The 18,459-nt window shown below is 40.3% G+C and overlaps 2 protein-coding genes across 10 annotated transcripts in view; one reads left to right on the top strand and one right to left on the bottom strand.

The window, feature by feature from the left end:
• The first annotated feature begins 202 nt into the window (after nt 1-202).
• On the top strand, nt 203-15,431 carry LOC121863774 (IQ and AAA domain-containing protein 1-like). 3 transcript variants are annotated; one of them, XM_042362570.1, is made up of 20 exons: nt 203-251; nt 360-450; nt 863-1,024; nt 2,099-2,236; nt 3,033-3,203; nt 3,417-3,554; nt 4,079-4,278; nt 5,513-5,636; nt 6,760-6,789; nt 8,363-8,489; nt 8,798-8,946; nt 9,475-9,613; nt 10,115-10,267; nt 10,436-10,635; nt 10,767-10,832; nt 11,039-11,170; nt 11,748-11,849; nt 12,117-12,200; nt 12,641-12,735; nt 13,367-15,431. In XM_042362570.1, exons 1-20 carry the CDS (start codon nt 241-243, stop codon nt 13,536-13,538), a joined length of 2,484 nt encoding a protein of 827 aa, XP_042218504.1. In that variant the 5' UTR covers nt 203-240; the 3' UTR covers nt 13,539-15,431. The 3 variants fall into 3 exon arrangements, with proteins under 3 accessions (XP_042218504.1, XP_042218505.1, XP_042218506.1); XM_042362572.1 differs by having other exon boundaries at nt 227-251; nt 805-1,024; XM_042362571.1 differs by lacking the exon at nt 6,760-6,789.
• The window catches only part of LOC121863773, a 62,669-nt gene continuing 59,204 nt past the window's right edge, over nt 14,995-18,459 (bottom strand). For all 7 annotated transcript variants that reach the window (XM_042362563.1, XM_042362564.1, XM_042362568.1 and 4 more), the window contains 2 exons: nt 18,265-18,441; nt 14,995-17,501 (listed from right to left, as the gene is read on the bottom strand). In XM_042362563.1, coding sequence (XP_042218497.1) covers nt 17,255-17,501; nt 18,265-18,441 — 424 coding nt within the window. In that variant the 3' untranslated portion in view covers nt 14,995-17,254. The remainder of the gene's footprint in view (nt 17,502-18,264; nt 18,442-18,459) is intronic.

The following is an 18,459-nucleotide window of genomic DNA, read 5'->3' as shown; positions in this document are numbered from 1 at the left end:
GACCTGTGGTTGAATATTATGTCAAACGTTTAAATTTAGAAAACAATAAAATGAACAAAATTATACTTAAGGTATTGATAAAAATAAATTTGATGTTTATATGTCATATTTATAATTAAAACATAAATCAAATATTCAATTGTGTTTCAAAATAGTGAATGAACAATATAATAGCTAAGAAGACAGACTTTCCGTTACCATGACAACTGTGTAATTTACCGCCCGCCCGGGTCCTGCACCATGTCGTTCAGGTACAATTAGATACAATATTACAAACTGTATAACATGTAGATACTTTATTTATATGAAAATGGCACATACCATCCGTTTTATAATAGTTGATTCAAATTACTCTACAGAACGTTCAATGCGTTATGGTCCGAAACACAGGATGAGCTGACTGTTATTCTGGAAAAAGATCAAGAACTTCAGGGAACATTTCATCCAGACGTAAGTTATATTGTTTTTTGTATCTTCCAGATTAATAGTTTCCTTCTTCCATGTTTTAGATATATGAGATGAATGCTGGAGATGTTTCCGAGAGTAATTGAGTTCTGAAGACATAACATGTGACTTTGAACTTTACATTGTCAGTATGTTTGACCATGTAAATACCGTGCCCATAATTTTATGGAGGGAGGGGTCGGACTTTGGGTGAACGAAAATAAAGTCACGGGAAAAAAATCACAATTTAGGCTAGAAATATGAATCGTATTTTATGTAAATTATCCCTTGTTCTAAAATTGGATCCCAATACAGAACTTTACTTTTAATTTTATCCTCTTCGCCACTGATCGACTCTAGCCACTTGGGCTATAATGTGCAAGTGTATCACTCGACACCAATTTGTCAAAATTGTCAGCAACGAGCGGAGGTGGCAGTGCGAGTCCGGCGTGTGTACGTGCTGTACCTGGGAGCTGCTCGTAAACTCAACGTCTGCCATGATCAGCTCTTACATCCCCAGAAGCGTCTTCTGCTGCGTCGCTTACTGGATGCCACAATTGGCAGGATCGTCGAGTTGAAAGTGAGTGTAAATATTAGTTGTTACCGCAAAGTTGAGTCTCATTGAGTTGTATTACCGAACTTGTTCAGCGAGTTTAGAGCTATCAGTTGGGCTAATGTAAACAGCTCCCATATATTCTACCAAATAATCGCAACAAAATATGATTACAATTTGTAGCCGAGATCAGGCAAAAAAGTTATTGTTTATTTTTATCTCGATAATTTTTGCTAGGTTAAAGTAGTGATTTGCAAACATTGTTGACTGGCTGGGTGCGGGAAGGTCGGTACCTCAACAAGAGTCATACCGGTGTCCTCTCCCACTTGGATGATTGCCAAATGGACGATCGTCTTTTCTGTGTGATTTTTGCCTTCTCACGTGGACGATTATTGCTAGAAATCGTCCATATATCACAAATTCTATTAGAAATATTGTATGCCATTATATGTTAAGGTGAATTAAATATAGGAATAAAATGTAAATTATATTAAGGTGACTGAATTCTAGGAATAAATTATGAATTACGGTACATTAGGATTAACAAACGATGATTATTTTAACTGTTATTACTTCTTATTAATTTAACAATTAAATGTTATTCATTAGTATTCAAATATTTCTTGTTATACCTACATTCTTATTCGTATTTAAGAACAAATGAAGTGACCTAAGCTATCCTTGCCGAAACTAACCAAACCTTACCTTAACCTAACCTCACTTAACCTTAATGTAGGTAGGTAGTAGGCAGCTACCAAACAGGGAGGTACTACCGCCTGGGAAGATATTGGAAGCATAATGTATTGTCTAATGGTAGACCCTGCTGCCATATGGTATCACGAAAATTGTGACCAAGTCCCAGGTTGCTGATCTGACTTTCTGCCTCATTTACGTATAATTGCAGGGTCTCAATTGTTTCTCTTACTATTGACAACACAACACACAAGCCGTTTGAAGAAAAATTTTCAAAGAACATTTTTGAAGAACGTAACCAAACCTCACTTAAACTAACTTAACCTAACCTCTCTTAAACTAACTCAACCTAACCTAACTTAAACTAACGTAACCTAACCTCACTTACAAACATACACTCCCCTGCAGCACGAACTGGTGTCGCTGGACCTGAGTGACATCCAGCACTGTGACGACATCATGGTGGAACTCAACCTCACGCCCCAGGACCTGGTTGTCCCCATCCCCACCTACATCAGGAGAGAGAGACTACTTATCATCTCAGAGGTAAGCCATAGACTAATATTATACTGGGGTACACATGTCACTGAGAAGTATGGTACTGGCGCTCTGGTGTTATCGACTTAATTGCACAAATTCGCGAGAAAAAGCAGCTACATATGTTAGACCTCCTGGCTCCCAGCTGATAGATCATGGAGAATATAAAGTATAACATGTGAATGACTATTAAAAAATTAAGCTTGCGACATTTCCTATTTTATTCTTGTGTCGTGTTATGTGTTTGTTAATTATCTTTGGCATCAAGTAATGTATTTAACTTTGACCTGGTCATGGTGTTTGTATACAGCACTGACTTTACTGTATATTGTATTATATCACCAGATTGTCATTTTAGTTTTTATGTTCATGACAGTAAATTTTAGTGTCTCCTCATTGTGTTAAATTACTACACTTATGATTAATTGTGTTTTAGTAATATGTTCATAAATTTTGAATGATCGCTTGTCAAGCCTAAGGTAATCATGACCCCAGCCAGCAAAATGTAGGTGGACCAACTGGACCAGGAGTTCTCTTGAGTCAGCTGTAATGGCCTTTGCTTAATAAAGACTGAGAACTTCTAAAACCAACCAACGTGGTGTTAGGTTTGGTCCACTGTATTATTTTGGTGATGATAATTTGTCCAGAGAACTATTGTATGAATTCTGTCCACAAGGAATTTGAACTGTGGAAGGTTTGGGATTTTTCAGTGCTCTGTGATGGTAAATTAAACTAAACTTTCTAAAAGTTTAATTCTTAAATGTTTCCAGGGGTTATTAATGTATTTATATGGTTGTCCCACCAGAGAAATGCCCTGATAGATGACTGTTTACGTCGTGCTGGACTGGAAGCTGTGTCGGAGGACGAGGTGTCGCCCCTAACAGTGTCGGAGGCGATTATGCTGCTGCAGCGTCACGAGCGTGCCAAGCAGGGACGGGCCAAGGCCGACCACCGCAGGGACCTGCTGGCCAGACAGGTGACCACCATCCTTTTCATGATGCTGACACTGACATCACTGTGATACTGTATACACACACACACACACACACAAGGGTGGTATGAGCACAGCATATACACATCTACTATGGTCAGTTACAGGGTGATACAGGTATTCGAGTTACAACACTTACGAGTACAAGTGTCTTGGATGTCTATGTTTGGTTAGTTACACTATAATTGATGTCCACAGGAGCGAGACCGAGGACGGGGGCGCCAACAGGTTTCAAAGGAGGTGGCGGTTGTGAGGTTGCAGGCGGTGACGCGGGGCATGTTGGCCAGGCGGAAGGTGAACCAGATGAGGCTACAAGAGGAACTCTTCCTAGGCCTGGTGCGTCACCCTAAACACTGCAGGTTTATTCTAGTAAAGTACTGTAGTTCACAATCAAAGGTACAGATTGAGGTGCATGAACATGCCCAGCTACTTCTGTAGTACATAAACAGATATAAATTAGCCATCGGAATTGTGGGTAAGGTGATTGTGAGATGTAGGCTACTACAGTACTAGATCATTTGTGCGAGATGGTGTTAGGTGAGGACTATCAGTCACTGCTGTGTTGTATGTGTCATACTGTTAAAGGTCCACACTAGGCCGTTAACAACATTTTCTTTCTCTTATATTACTGGATCAAGAAAAATTCTTAAAAGGAAAACAAACCGTCACTGTTGATATTTTATAATGCACATTATAGTAGATTTTATAACACGGCATTGACTTGCAAATTACTGTATTATAACATCACCAGCTTCCTATTATGAAATTAAAATTTGTTTATATAATAAGACAGTTATTTTCTATTAAAGCTGGGTACATTCAACCTTGTAACGAAAGCTAAAACACTCGTCTTTTGGCAGCGTCCCGACCCGACACTGGACCGGAGCTGGGGCGGGAAGCTGGAGAAGGTGCAGGAGACCAGGTACCTAGCGCAGGAAGACAGGAAGGTGGCGCTGGACAACCTGCAGAAACGCATTCAGACCAAGATCGTGTATGAGGAGGGAAACCAACTCCTTACCTCCATGGAGGACAAGATCCGTGAGTGGATCTTCCAGAAGAAGTGAGTCTGTTGTAGCATGGCCACTGTGTGTGTGCACTCATCACCATTGGGTTAGTCTTACCAGGCCATAAACTGGGCCTCATTAAAATTAGGACCTATGCTGATGGTCAGGTTAGGTTCAGCTGGATCCTGGTTTATTACGGCTGGGCTCTTTGAACCAGTCAATACCACGCACTACTTATGTGGTGTTGTAGTACTCTGTCATTCCTCACTGTTTAGTGCTTATGCTATATCCAGTTGTCTATAAGTGTATGTGGTCTTGGGCCAGAACTATGGAGAGAGAACATTTTGAAACCCACCTGCAGGCGGAGAGGTGAGGAACAGTCTCCTTGTACTGTACTTAGTTTGTCTCCCCACATCTTTGGCATTTAACTCTGTTGAGTAACTCAATGCCTCAATGTCTTCAGGAATTTGTTTGCAGGCAGCTGATGTTAAAAGCAAAGTAGAAATAGACAGGAGAGAAACTGGTGTTTATAGCATAGTTACCCCTTCTGCCAGAATTAATTTAACTGTAAATAACTAAAAATAAAAGCTAACTTTTAAAGTCAGTTAAAAGCACATCGTGTATAGTATCAAGGCTTATCACTGTAAACGTATTTAGAGCCAGAGGAGATTTCTTGCAGGAAGCTTAAAAAGATTAATTTGAACATATCCAGACGTGTCGTTGACAGGGCTAGAGTGCCAAACACAACATTAAACTGCCACATTTGTAAACAACAGCCAGTACACCTATCACTCGTTACACTACAGCTTTATTGATAATAGTTTACAGGGACTTGGAGTAATAGGGTTATCAGTACAGTACAGTATTTACATTTCGTAGTCTGGTGGAGCAGAGGCTTATACTGTTCTGTAACATGTTTGCTGCTGCCCTGGGCCCTCGTGGCTTGGTTCTTATCTATATATTTCTATCATATTTTTTTCATTTTACTCATTCTGTATATTGAGTACGAATTCATGTTCTTAATTTGTACACTTTCTGGTGCAACACAACATTTTCCTGTGCCTCACACACAGCACCTGCAATGTTTTATGTGTTATTGTCACACCATGTGTCTTACCTTGGGTGTGTTTACCTTTGATCCACCATATCTTATGTTCACTACAACCGCTGTTTAGTCATCTTTGCCTTATGAAAATTTTTTCACAATGAAGTTAAAAACGTATAATTATAACAACAAATATTTATCTTTGACTCACAACATGTCTAATTCATTTTACACCTGTGATACAGACATGAGACTGGCAAGTTCCCAGACCTGCCAGAGGAGGACGAAGGCGGCTCTTCTGCTATCGTAGGTATGGCGCGACCTGATGATGACGCCATCAGTGACGACGCCAGGTCCCTCGAGAGGAAGGTGAGAGTTATGGAGGAGAGAGTGTGTGTACTGTATATATGTGTGTGTGTGTGACATCTGAGTTTATGCTCCTCTTAGTGTGGAGGAGAGTTTCTGAAGTTGATACTGTGTTTGAGGGTGTACAGGAGATGTTAGTTGTGTGCCAGTGTGTGTGTTAGAGAGACTAGACACAATCTAAAGTTGAACGTCTCATGAACAACCAGTCCATCTTTTCCAAGCCTCCTCTTCGTATTCAGATGACGTAAACTATTTACTTTACATTGCCAAATACTTTTTCCCATGGTCAGTGTGTCACTGAAATCCAATCCCGTCTTAACGCACTACAGTTCCTATTGTGCCATCCTTACTCCGTGCATGTAGGTTCCCTTTGGTTGAACCTGGTCATCATGTACCTCCTTCATTTCTCTCACCTCTCGATTATGAAACTCTTTAATCTCACATTTCTTCAACAACCTACAACTTTTTAAATGTAGGACAGATACATGCCTCTTATTACACATATTTTTATTTATTTATGGTATACTATGTAAGGTTAGTTTTAATGTAGATCACTTAGTCCAGCGTTACGCTTTAGAGATCACCTGTATTGTACAGTGCTTCCTTTTTTAGTCTAGCCCATCACATTGTTTAGAAGTTCCAGTTTAAATTTTTTTCTGCTATATTAAGCACTGATAGCTGTTTTGGAATTCTTGGTCAGTATTGGCAGTAATCAGTAGCCAGGCGTTACCTTTCATTGTCAAAAAATCTTTGTACGGTATCATTTTTTTCCCTAGATTAAGTAGCTGTTTTGTAACTCTTCTTCAGTATTGGCTGTAATCAGTATCTGGGTAGTTGTGGCCAGTGTTGTGGAGGTCCAGCACCAGGTCTCTCACAAGACTAAAAATTTTATATTTACCTGAACAAGAGGAACTGATAGGTGTTCCAGCAGTGGTTATTTTATGTGCACTCTGAGGCATTTACTCTTTGACAGTCCAGCTCCCACGTGTTGTGTGAAGGTGCCAGGATTGTCTACTGTATGGTGTCAGGGTCCTAGAATATTGTTCTTTGTGGTGAGAATGTGTCAAGATGTTTGTACCAGTTGTTGTGGGTGTACAGTTAACATTGTGTTGTCCCCGTGTGTCAGGAGGCCGCCCCGGGACCCCGCTCAGGCGACGTAAGGCTCTACATTCTTTTTCGTTTAAAACAACTTGAACACAAGAGACGTTCTCAGGATTCTTTTATGTTTATACACTTAGTAGAAACAATTAACAGTAGTAGTGCATGGTTATTATTATTATTTTTTTTAACTAGATGTTCTTAGCCAATTGTTGCTTACACTCATGTTTGGTATTATCACTGCATGGCATATACAGTATATTGTAGCACAGAAATTAGATGTTTGAATATATTAGCACATTTATTGATTTCCCACATAAAACATTGGTTAGTTATTTGAACATTTTATAGTAGACAGGCATAGATTATATAATTTTGCTAATAATATGAAAATAATATAATGTTCTAATCATGGCGATCAACACTTTATTTACATCTGGGCGAGATATATGGCGGCGGTTCTGAGGGCCAATTGCAAGAACAGTCGTTGGGTGTACTACGCCATTTACGATGACCTTCTTGCCCTGATCTTGTTTCAGTTATACCACCCTTTTGAAGCTCTGGAGAGATCTCGAAGTTTCGATATTTTGAGTACAGCACTAGCTAATAATTCCCACCAGGAAACTTGTTTCGAGACTCCTCTAAAGCTTCGAAAAGTGCAGAATTCCATGTGTTAAAGGCGATATTGCTGAAAAAAGACCAGGGCAAGAAGGTCTTCGTAAATGGCGTCGTACACCCAACGACTGTTCTTGCAATTGGCCCTGAGTCGTATCTTAGGATATGTAGTTCGTCGTAAAACTTTATTCGTGTGTGTGCGAGCAGGTATACCTCGTAGTTTACACCTACTGATGTTTGTGAGCCACACTAGGGGACTGTGACTCTCACCTACATTTGGTTTCCTTTTTTACTTCTACTTTACCTCGTCATAACATCAAGGCCAGTGGTGGTAGTCAGCTGCTCTTGGCCTTCCTGATTCTGACTATTGTTGTGACCATTACCCAAACACACACTCGCCTGCCTTCTGTCAACACTTTCCATAATCATTTGTGAGGGAACTTGAGAAAATATAAATACTGTATACTGTACTTCTGTAATTTATGCAAATTATGCATTATGATAATTTAAAGTAACTTTATACTTATTACTTGGGTTATTCAAGTGTAATCTGGAGGAAGGCATCAAACCTACAGTATATACCGTTTCCAGATTTTTTTTTTAAATGTCAGACATGAAGCAGTAGTGAATCAGGTCTGCTAGAGACACATTAATATTAAGTTAGGAATGTTATTGTAACCATCAGGAGAATGTATGGTGACAGTAGTGCTGAAGCAGTAGGTGAGCCACGACCAACTCCTGTACTAGTGTCGGCGGCCGCCAGTCTGCCACAACCTCTCATGTGTCACTACAACACTCATGCACCCCTATTCATCGTAGCTTTGATATGCAAATTTAGTTTTCATACTTAACAGCTGAAATGAATCTGAGACACAATGTATGAACACTCAACTGTTTATGTTTTTAGTTTTATAAGTTCTTTATTGTTATACTGTATAAGTGAAATTAATGAGACCGCACTAGTCGGCCACCACTCAGTAATGATGAGTTCGTCCCCGCGCCCCTTGACCCACTAGAGCGAGCGAGAGCGGGCGCGGGAACAAGCCAAGCAGAAGAAGAAGAAGGAGGAAGAGGAGAAGGCCATTGTCCTCCGTCCATCCAGCTTTGTCACGGACATCCAGGGGGCGTGCGACCAGTTCCAGGGTGAGTGACCACCCCCCCACCTGCCTGTCGTTCCTCCACACTCATTTGACACATTTTTTCTGTTGTTATTTGTATTGACATGTTTTCTATACTGTATTGATTTTTTGAAAAATAGTCTTTTTTTTATGTTTTCAATGTTGTGTTACCAGTATTTGTTTGCAAGCATTTAAACCCAAACATGTCTATATAAATTATTTGTTGATTTGAATATGGTAATCATTACGGTACCTGAACTATACTGTACACCTGAATGTCCCTGCATTTATGTACTTGAATAAAGTTTCTTGGTGTTGCTGTGTGTTGGGCAGACGTGTGGTCGGTGAAGGATATTGAAGACAACACCGAAGAACACCCGGAGGAGGACATGATCGAGACGGAGCAGAGGGCTAGGGTGGAGGTAGAGATCAGGCGCCAAGTGGACTACCTCATGCGGCAGGAGATCCAGAGGCTGAAGGAGGTAATAGAATGCCCTATATTGGTGACTTAGCTGTAAATGTTAATTGTAACCTATATTGTAAATGCTAAGGAGGTATTACAAAGCTAAGCTGTAAATGTTATAGAGGTAATGAAAGGTTAGATTTTATGTTAATGAGCTAGTACAAGGTTAAACTGCAACTATGAAACCTTTATCTAGAATAAAACTTTGGTTAATTAGGATCACTTGAAGAATCTCCACCCCAACATATTTTATCTAAAGTTTAACCACCCTCATGCTAACCTAATCAAACCTAGTCAAACTTAAACTAATCACACCAAACTTAATCAAACTAAACCTAACCTAATCACACATGAACTAATAAAACCTAATGTAACTTAACTGTTTGCAAATATTCATGGTTAGAATAGGTTGGGGTTTATAAGGACTGGGGCTTACTTGACCCTTCAGCCTGGGCCATACGTCTTGGAATTTAATAACTAGGGTTACCTCTACTGTACTGAGGTCCTTTACAGTGTGGAAACATGAGCCACTTTGTGATTTTCTCAGGATGTAGAGGGTGAGAAGAGGGGAGCAAAGAAGAAGAAGCGAGTGAAGAAGGGCGGGAAGAAAGGGAGGAAGAGGAAGGAGAAGGATTTAACGCCAGATAGAACTACGGAGTCCCTGTTTGAGGAGTTGGTTCTGAACGGTGAGGGTCAAGGCTGCAGGTGCCTCCCACTAGGCCTCACCATACTGTCTTATATTCTCTCTAGAGTAATGTAAAAGATACTTATGGTGGAGTTAGGATATTAATGATTACTGTACACACATCTAAGCTACACCTTTTGGGCTCTGTAGGAAGTGTCTTGTGTTTTAAGTGTGTAGATTTGAGATTTATTTGTCACCTTAAGGAGATTTCTGAATCCTGGACACTGTACCCAAACCTGTACCTGTGCTGATGCTTCTTAGCTGTATATTCAGAGCTCTGTGATAGTGCATGGTATCTTGATCTGTCCAGTTCTTTTCTAGTCATCTCTCTAATTTCAACATACTCTACTGTAATTTGGAGACGCGACTTCCTGCTCAGGTAAGCAGTTTGCTATGTCATGATACAAAGTGACAAGTTATTTTATTTACTTAATATTCATTTATGCTGTACAGGTATTTGTATCTTCAACTGCGTGACTTAAGAGTGGTGTTGGTGTTGCAGGGATCATCAAGAAGGTGCCAGAGGTGCGGCTGAGTGAACTGTACGGAGACGTGAGTCTGGTGGGGTGTGAGATGGTAGCCAAGACCAAGTACCCGATGCCCGCCATCGGTGACATCAAGAACATCCTGACAGAGTATGTCGTTCTCCCGCTGGGTGAGTTCATCACTGGTTACATTCACTTTGGCTTGGGAAATGTGTCACTAGACAGTATCTGAAAGTGAGGAATATGTTCATATTGTTACTTGAATTAATATTACCTCAGCTAATGTAGAATTCTTGCCTTGAAATTGTGTGTATGTATTTATGAGCTGTGTGTTGCAGGAGTGGATGGGGTGCACGAGCAGACGCAGATGGTGAAGAGTGTGTTGGTGTGTGGGCCACGTGGGTGTGGCAAGACTCGCCTCGTCCACGCCCTCGCCTATGAGTCCGGCGCCACCTTCATGGACCTCACAGCCACCAATATTGTGGGCAGATACCCGGGCAGGGCAGGCCTAAACATGCTAACTCACCTGGTGATGAAGGTAACAAACCGAGACTTATGACTGTGGCCTCTCAATTAAGTAACTCAGATAATTGGACACTAATAGATGGTGTTAAGGTAGATGCTACTCCAGCTGCCTCTCATATAAAGTTTGTCTTGGTGTTGACACAGGTGGGTCGTCTGCTGCAGCCAACACTCATCATGATTGACGCCGCTGACAAGATGTTCCTCAAGAAGGTTAGTTTCATCTTGTACAAGTTTCCCCATGCCTCTGTCGTACTACTTGTTTCGTTATATTAAAACCTATGTTGATTAAGCGAAGCCATTTTTCCTTGTTAATATCATGATAATCGTCATGACTAACCAGTTGTCAGCCCAGCCAGGCCAAAAAATGAGTCAGTATTGATATCCACAAGATGACTAACACTCTTGCCTATCCTCAGGTGCCTAAGACTGATAAGTCAGACCCAAGGCGGCTGAAGAAGGAGATGCCAAGGATGTTGAAGAGTCTTGGCCCTGAGGACAAGATAGTCTTTGTGGGCATCAGCAATGCTCCCTGGAACTGTGATGCCAAGGTCAGTCTCCTCCCTCTCTCTTTATTGTCTTGACCTCTCCCTGTTGCAAGGTGATGGATGTAATATACTAAATGCTGGGTTTACTATAATGTGTGTGTGTTTGTATTAATTTAAGTCACAACAAACAGTTAATAAAAATAAGGCAGCTCCTGCGAATGTCTTCCATTTTATAGATTGTTTCATTAAATGATGCTTAACACGATTCATCATCTGTACATAAATATCATCACAAATACTAGAGTAGGTGTCAGATATACATACAGTAATTATAACTACAGTATATTTATGCAACCTTAGTATTTTGTGTTAATATGATTTGTAAAAGTTCCTATGTTAACTTTTCCGTGATCGGATACGAGAACACTCATGAAGCTGACATACCGTACTTATGCCGCCATCCTGAAATGTAGTTTATAATAATGACCTCGAGATGACAGTGAGACTACCGTAACTTGATGTATTCTCTTTGAGTGGGGGAGGGGGGTAATCTAGAAACCTTTTGAGAATGTTGAATGATAGTGGATGTAAGGGAAAAATTTGACATCGGAATCTGTGATGTATGTTGTTTGTGTTACAGTCGCTATCGTCGGTGTACAACAAGTTGGTGATGATCCAGCGCCCCACCTTCAGTGCCCGCGCCCAGCTCTGGCGACACCTCATCACAAAGAACGGCGTCAAGGTAAACACTCGCCTTCTCCACCACTCACTGTTATGACCATTAGTCAGATTAGGAGTCAAATACTTCCATACATTTTGCCACTGATCCTCGTAGAATGTTATGACTGTGAAGATAATATTGAGTGTAACGAGGAATTAATACAACTCTTAACTTTGTTTAATCTACAGGCAAAATTATATTTGATTGGCTATCAGTTCGGTTCTGTTTTTAAATCTTATCACTGGAGGTATAACTCGTGGGTGTTTGGTTATTCTCTCTCCGTTGCAGCTAACGCCTCGCTTGGACATTGGTGGACTGGCCCGTATAAGTGATGGTTACACCTCTGGCCACATCTGTAGTGTGGCGAGTCAGGTGAGTGAGTGAGGAGGTGGTGGTGCAGTAGTCAGTGGGTAGATGGGTGTTTATTGCCAGTTATAGTGTCATGGTTGCTGCCTCACACCGATTGGAAGCCGATGGGTCTCAGGTAGTCATCGACAGTCATTGATATCTCCAGAAATAATATGCGGAAGATATGTTGAAGAATTATTTGTGTTTATGAGCTGTAACATGTGGGATGGTGATGTAGTGTGTGTGGGGGCAGTATTGTAGTGTATGGGGCAGGGTTTTGGGGCAGGATTGTAATGTGGACAGACTGGATATTAGATAGGTTTGATAATGTGTTGTTATATATTTAATAAAACTGTTCGTGTAAATTAAACTTTACAATTATACAAGATGTCACTGTCACCTGTGTCATTATAAACTGTCCTACTGCAGGTGTATAGCATTTAAGGGTTCCCGTCTTTTTGCAGGTGGTGACAGAGCAGCGCCTCGCCAAGCAGAACAAGACACCTCTCACAGCCCTTGAGTTTGTGGTGCCTCTTAGTAAGATAGAACCTATCTACAGGTACGTGAGAGAGAGACAAACAGAGATAGAACCTTACAATTACTCCAATTCACATTATAACATTGTCAGTATCTATTATTTGTTTATCGGGAAGACTTCAATTAACCCTTAACGTCCATGTGTGTGTGTGTGTGTTGGAGTAAATTGTGTGTGCGTATTCCATTAACACCATACACAATTGAGATGTTTTTCTTCACGAGGAATTGATCCAGTACATTAATTTTACTCTTCATACGAGATCTCTCTTATTTCCAGGTTACAATGATTCCCTGTAGATCAAGATTATGGCCGAAACAGTGAGCCTTGTAGAATTTTAGGCCGAAAACACCTTTTCTCTCGGAATTTAATTTTAAGGTGTAACTACTTAAGTAAATTCAGAATAACACAAACGCCAAAAAGTAACTTTGAAAAATTAAAGTGTGGCAGTATTTGTGTTGTAGTAGCTATGGTGTGTTATGTTTGTGGTAGTAGCTGTGGTGTGTTAGGCTATTATGCCTGGTTAGAGTGTGGTAGTAGTGGCTGTGGCATGTTAAGTTTGTGGTTGTTTTTGGAGTGCGGGTAGAATCTTTGGTATTACTTATGGTTGTGGTTGAAGAGAGAGGTACAGTATTAACCGTTGTGTGTCCGGCAGGGAGGAGGAGGAGGCCATGCGGGCATGGTACCAGAAGACGCCCATCATGAAAAAGCGAGCGAGGTACCTGGAGGAGGAGCTGGAGGCACAGGGTCTCAAGGGCAAAGGCGCCAAGAAACCCGACGCTAAGAAGCCCAAGGGCAAGAAGGGCAAGAGGAAGAAGAAGAAGTAATCCCAATACAATACAGGTTAATTAAGGGCCACCTGTAGTGTAAATCTGATTACGAGTTGTTGACTTACCTGTATTTATAAAAAAGTTGAATTTGATATGTTATTCTATGGTAAAGTATTTGATGTGATTATAATACATTAACCCACTTGAGTACGATGATAGTCCCCTGAGCACAGTAGATTAACCCAGTGAGTTAGATAGCATTAACCACTTGAGTACGATCCAGTTTGCAATGTATAGTGGGTTAAACCAGTGAATAAGTATATTAACCCTTGAATACGATGACTTAGCCACTTGAGTATGTTGATTTAGCACCTTGAGTATGTTGGTAATCCTCTGAGTATGGCGTGATAACCCTATGAGTATGATGACCTGTTCCCTTAAGTAAGATAACATTGTACAGTACAGTACTCAATGAAAAAATCCGCTTGTGGCCAGTGAGAGTGATGTCACAAAATGGTGACGGGCGACAACATATGACTGTATTAGACAGTATGGGACCAAAGGCCGAAGGATTTTGATTACCCCACCAAGACAACTGGAGTGGGTACTGTTTGGAGTGTGTGTGTACAGTTAGTATGAGCGATGCAGTACAGTTTCCTTTTAATGCTGGGTGTGGTTAGGTTTTCCTGTGTATAATCATGTCTACTGCGTGTGGAATTAAATTTAATATATATAATTATTTAATATATATTTGGATAAAAGTTTTGTAAGTAGGTTAGTTTATACTTTTGTAATTTCATAGGTCTTATAAACACCATGTTATCAGGTTTCTTGTTGACACCTGGAACTTTTGAGTCATGATGGCAGGAAACGGCAGATTTTAGGGCACACATTCACACAACTACAGCTCAGAGATCCTGCCTCCACCAACTTTTCTATTATGACCTGCTCTTAGTTGATGTTTATTGCAGACTTTGAGTGAAATAATATGACAAAGGCATCTGGTAGCTATTGGATAGTAGGTAATAGGCAGTTGTGTGTAGTTGACTCTTGCCACGAAAAGGAGTGATAATTACACGTTCAATTTAGTGATATATCAAGTGAAGGTTTGAGAGGTACATTGTTCGCCAGACAGGGACCAACACCTTTATTCTTCCGGCCCAAATTTTTCCCATCTGTTGCTGACAAAGTACACAGCATCCGACCATCAGTTATCACCTATATAGTAATACAAAATAATATCTGGTAATTTTGTTCAAACTTCAATATGGTACAATTGGTGGTTTGTGATTATTGAGAACGTAAATAAGAATAAATATACCGGTAATAACTTTTTACTTAGTTTTCGAGCCTAAACTTGACATAAGGTTAGCGAAAGTACACGATGAATTTATCGTGTGATGGAATTGTATTTTTATCAACAAACATTTATAGGAGGATGGCGAGTTTGTATGATAATGTGTATATTACAAAAAATATTAAAGAGCGGCAAATGTTATTAAAAGTAAAGACAAAAAAGTTCTATAATTTATTTTGCAGACAAAGTAACATTGACTGTGACGTGGGTGTTGACAATAAATACACAAACATTAATTGACTGGTGGAAACAAAACAGATACAGTATATAATTTACTGGACATCTGAAAATGTATATAAAATTGACAAAAATAAAACGAAACTTTGATTTATTACAGATTAGGATAAAAAGATATGTGTGCGTGTGTGAGTAGATGGTCATAAGTATGGGAGATCTGACCCCCACCCCCCTGCCTCCCTCTCCACACCCCCCAGGCAAGTTAAAGTGATAGAGTTAAGAGCCAGGGGGAGAAAAGGGGGAAGGGGTCACCATCCCTCACACTCGTTCCCCTCAACACTAAATACTGAACTGAACACTGCCGATACATTACTGAACATACTGTGGTTAATAATCAATTACAGGATACCATTTTTTTTAAGGATTTTTTTTAAACCTTTACAGTATTAGGAAACAAAAACATTATTAGAGGTTTTATTAAGTACAATATGTTACAGTGATTACAGATGAGATGGCTGGAAGCAGAGAGTGTGTGTGACTTATCTATTGAAAAATGTTTAGTATATAGTATTAGTTTTTTTATATCTTAAATAACGAAGAATACCAAAAATTAGTCTATATTAGTGTAACAGAGGCTCCCATAGTGTTAATTAAGGGGTTGTGGTGGTTCAGAGTTGGCACGATAATGTTTGCGGTGTGTGTGTTAATAGATCTAAAGAATCATTTGTGTCGTGTCAGTTGTGAGACTGTGGTAATCTGTAAACAATATACAGTATAATGATTACCACATGTTGTAAGATCTTCCCTCTTATCCAGCAGCTGAACTCTTGTCTACCAGGGAGGTGAGTTACCTTCTGGATCCATAACTAACCTGACACTAGTGATATATTTAAGGATATATTAACTCATTATTAACGTTTCTTACATACAGTGAAACTTCCACATAACGGATTTCTCATCTAACGGAGTTTCGATATAAAGGACTTTCATCTCTTATATAATTCACATCTAATAGACTTTCCTCTCCATATAGTACGTTAAATAGTGGTTTTACTTTACACACACAAAAAATACCCCAAAACAGTAACATAGTCAATTGAACCCTTACAGTCCCTTAGAATCAGATTTGTTGGAAAATATTACGTGGTAGGTCTTTGGAATAGTTCAACAGTTCTCCGCCAGGTGACTGACTGTAAAAGGGGTGTGATTGGCTCCTTTCTGACTCGCCTCAAACTACTGTAATTCATTCACTTATTCCAAGACAATTTGGGTATACAGAAAGAGTTATATATGTTACACCCAAAAGACTCTGTGTCTTAACAAGTCGTCTGCTAACTTATTCATTAGTACCTAACTGTTGATGGGAGAGGACACAGTAGTATGGAACCTGACTCACATATAACATAAAGATGAAGGCTAGAAATATTATCAAGATTGTACACTTTATCTACCATTATCTCGGTTCTCACTTGGAGGTAAAAGAAAAAAAATCTGGAATATTTAAGAATCCTGACCCCAAATGTCTAAGACTACTAGATAAGAACAACTCTGGGGAACCTTAAGACTTCTGGCATGGAATATATAACTACTTGTGATTTAAGGTGTTAGGAAGGTTAAAGTGGGTGAGGAAGGTAGAGAGTAAGAGGAAGTTCAAGGTAGAGAGAACAGGTAGGACTAGGAGGGGTGAGAGAAGGTAGGAGGAAGTTCAAGGTAGAAGGGAGAGAGTGCAGGAGGAAGTTCAAGGAAGGAGGACCAGGAGGGAGCATAGGAAGAGGGGGTAGGAGGGACAAGTAAAGTGAAGTGAGCAGCTCAGTACATACAGGGTCATGTTGGTGACATTCTTAACACACAATAGTGACCGTATATATATATAAGACTAGACCATGGACTAAGGAGTAAAAGAAGGTAGTATGAAAAAATAGAATTGATTAGGTTACTGTAATACATGTTACCCTTAACTCTTGCACCTTCTCCTCTCCAACTTCTTCCCTTGTCTCTGAGGTTTTTATACCCTCTGATAAATGTGGGAGAGGAGCAGAGATAACAGAGAGAAATAAAAACACTCAAAAAAAATTTAAGTAATGACAGAAGAGTGAGTTTTGGAGAGGGGGAGGTGAGTAAGGGGACAGGAGGCTGGAGATTGTTACCTGTGAGCTGATTGACAGAACGTAACTATGTGCCGAGATGTTTGTGACACGAACGGATAACTCAAGGTCGTCGTGGGTGGGGTGAAGGGCAGCTACTGATGACGAAGTGGTAACTCGGGGACATCCGGAACATTGGGGACAACCTGGGTGGGGTCAGGGTTGGGGGTGGGATAAGGGGAGCCCTGGGTGTCGTCACTAGAGAATGAGACGGGTCGTATCTTCATCTCAGTAGCTCTGAGGGAGTAGTCACCCAGCCACAATTCCCAGATGATGCCGCGGTAGTAGTCGTTGTCCTTCGGGTCGGTGTGGTAGTCCCCGTTCAGGTTACTCTCAAAGCAACTGTTAACAGGAGGAAAATGCACTTGACCATAACTGATATAAAACTATGTACCTGTATGTATACTCTTAGTCTTGTACAGTCATTCAATAACTAGTCTACAAAGTTACCTAAGTTTCATTTGACAACAACAGACCATTATATAAAGTACTCAACACTAAAACAGAGATACTGTGTTGACTCATTCAAAGTTACACCTATATTATTATTTCATTCTGTTTGATAACAGCATTACAAAATTGCAGAAATTAAATCATCATGCAATTTTTAAAAGTTAGATGCCGTGATAACATAAACATCGAGAGCTTTCAACACACAATTATGCATGACTAGTGGTGGTGGTGGTTCCATGGATATGACTGTACCCTTTAGGGAAGGTGTGGACATAGTACAATGTGCACTCTGCCTTAGTAGTTAAATGGCTGAATTCTAAATGAAAAATTTAATTAATTTCGTGATTTTATAGACAGCAGTCTTTTGCTATCGTATTACCCTTGATGCATCGTGCCGCCTGAGGCTTGGTTTACTTCATGAGTGTTGGGATAGTTAGGCAACGACGACACTTGGAAATGTTTAGGTGATGCTGGCTTTATTGACTGGAGGTAGCGAGAAGCTATGTGGATGAGTGTAAGAAAAGATAGACTTGGTATATAAGTTTTTGACATTCAACTGTAAAAGTAACACAGCAGATGTTACTAAGATTTAGCGTGGAACTGTAGAACTGCCATCTATCACTACAGGCCGGGGCACAGGGGCAATACCTACCTGTAGAACCACCAGCCACCGCCATAGGCCGGGGCGCAGGGACAACACTCAGGGGCCTCGTCGTTGTCACGGTCGTATGTGGAGAAGAGGTAGCCGTTGTGGGCCGAGAAGCTGTCAGAGGCGTTGCCGCGGTAACCGAACACATTCAGGCGGTAGTTGTCCATCTCTGCTCCAATCCTGTAGGTGTACATGGAG

The sequence above is a fragment of the Homarus americanus genome, unplaced genomic scaffold (assembly GCF_018991925.1).
Source record: "Homarus americanus isolate GMGI-L3 unplaced genomic scaffold, GMGI_Hamer_2.0 scaffold48354, whole genome shotgun sequence".
Taxonomy (NCBI): domain Eukaryota; kingdom Metazoa; phylum Arthropoda; class Malacostraca; order Decapoda; family Nephropidae; genus Homarus; species Homarus americanus.
Note: the sequence above shows the minus strand (reverse complement) of the source record. Positions and strands in the feature narration are given on the sequence as shown.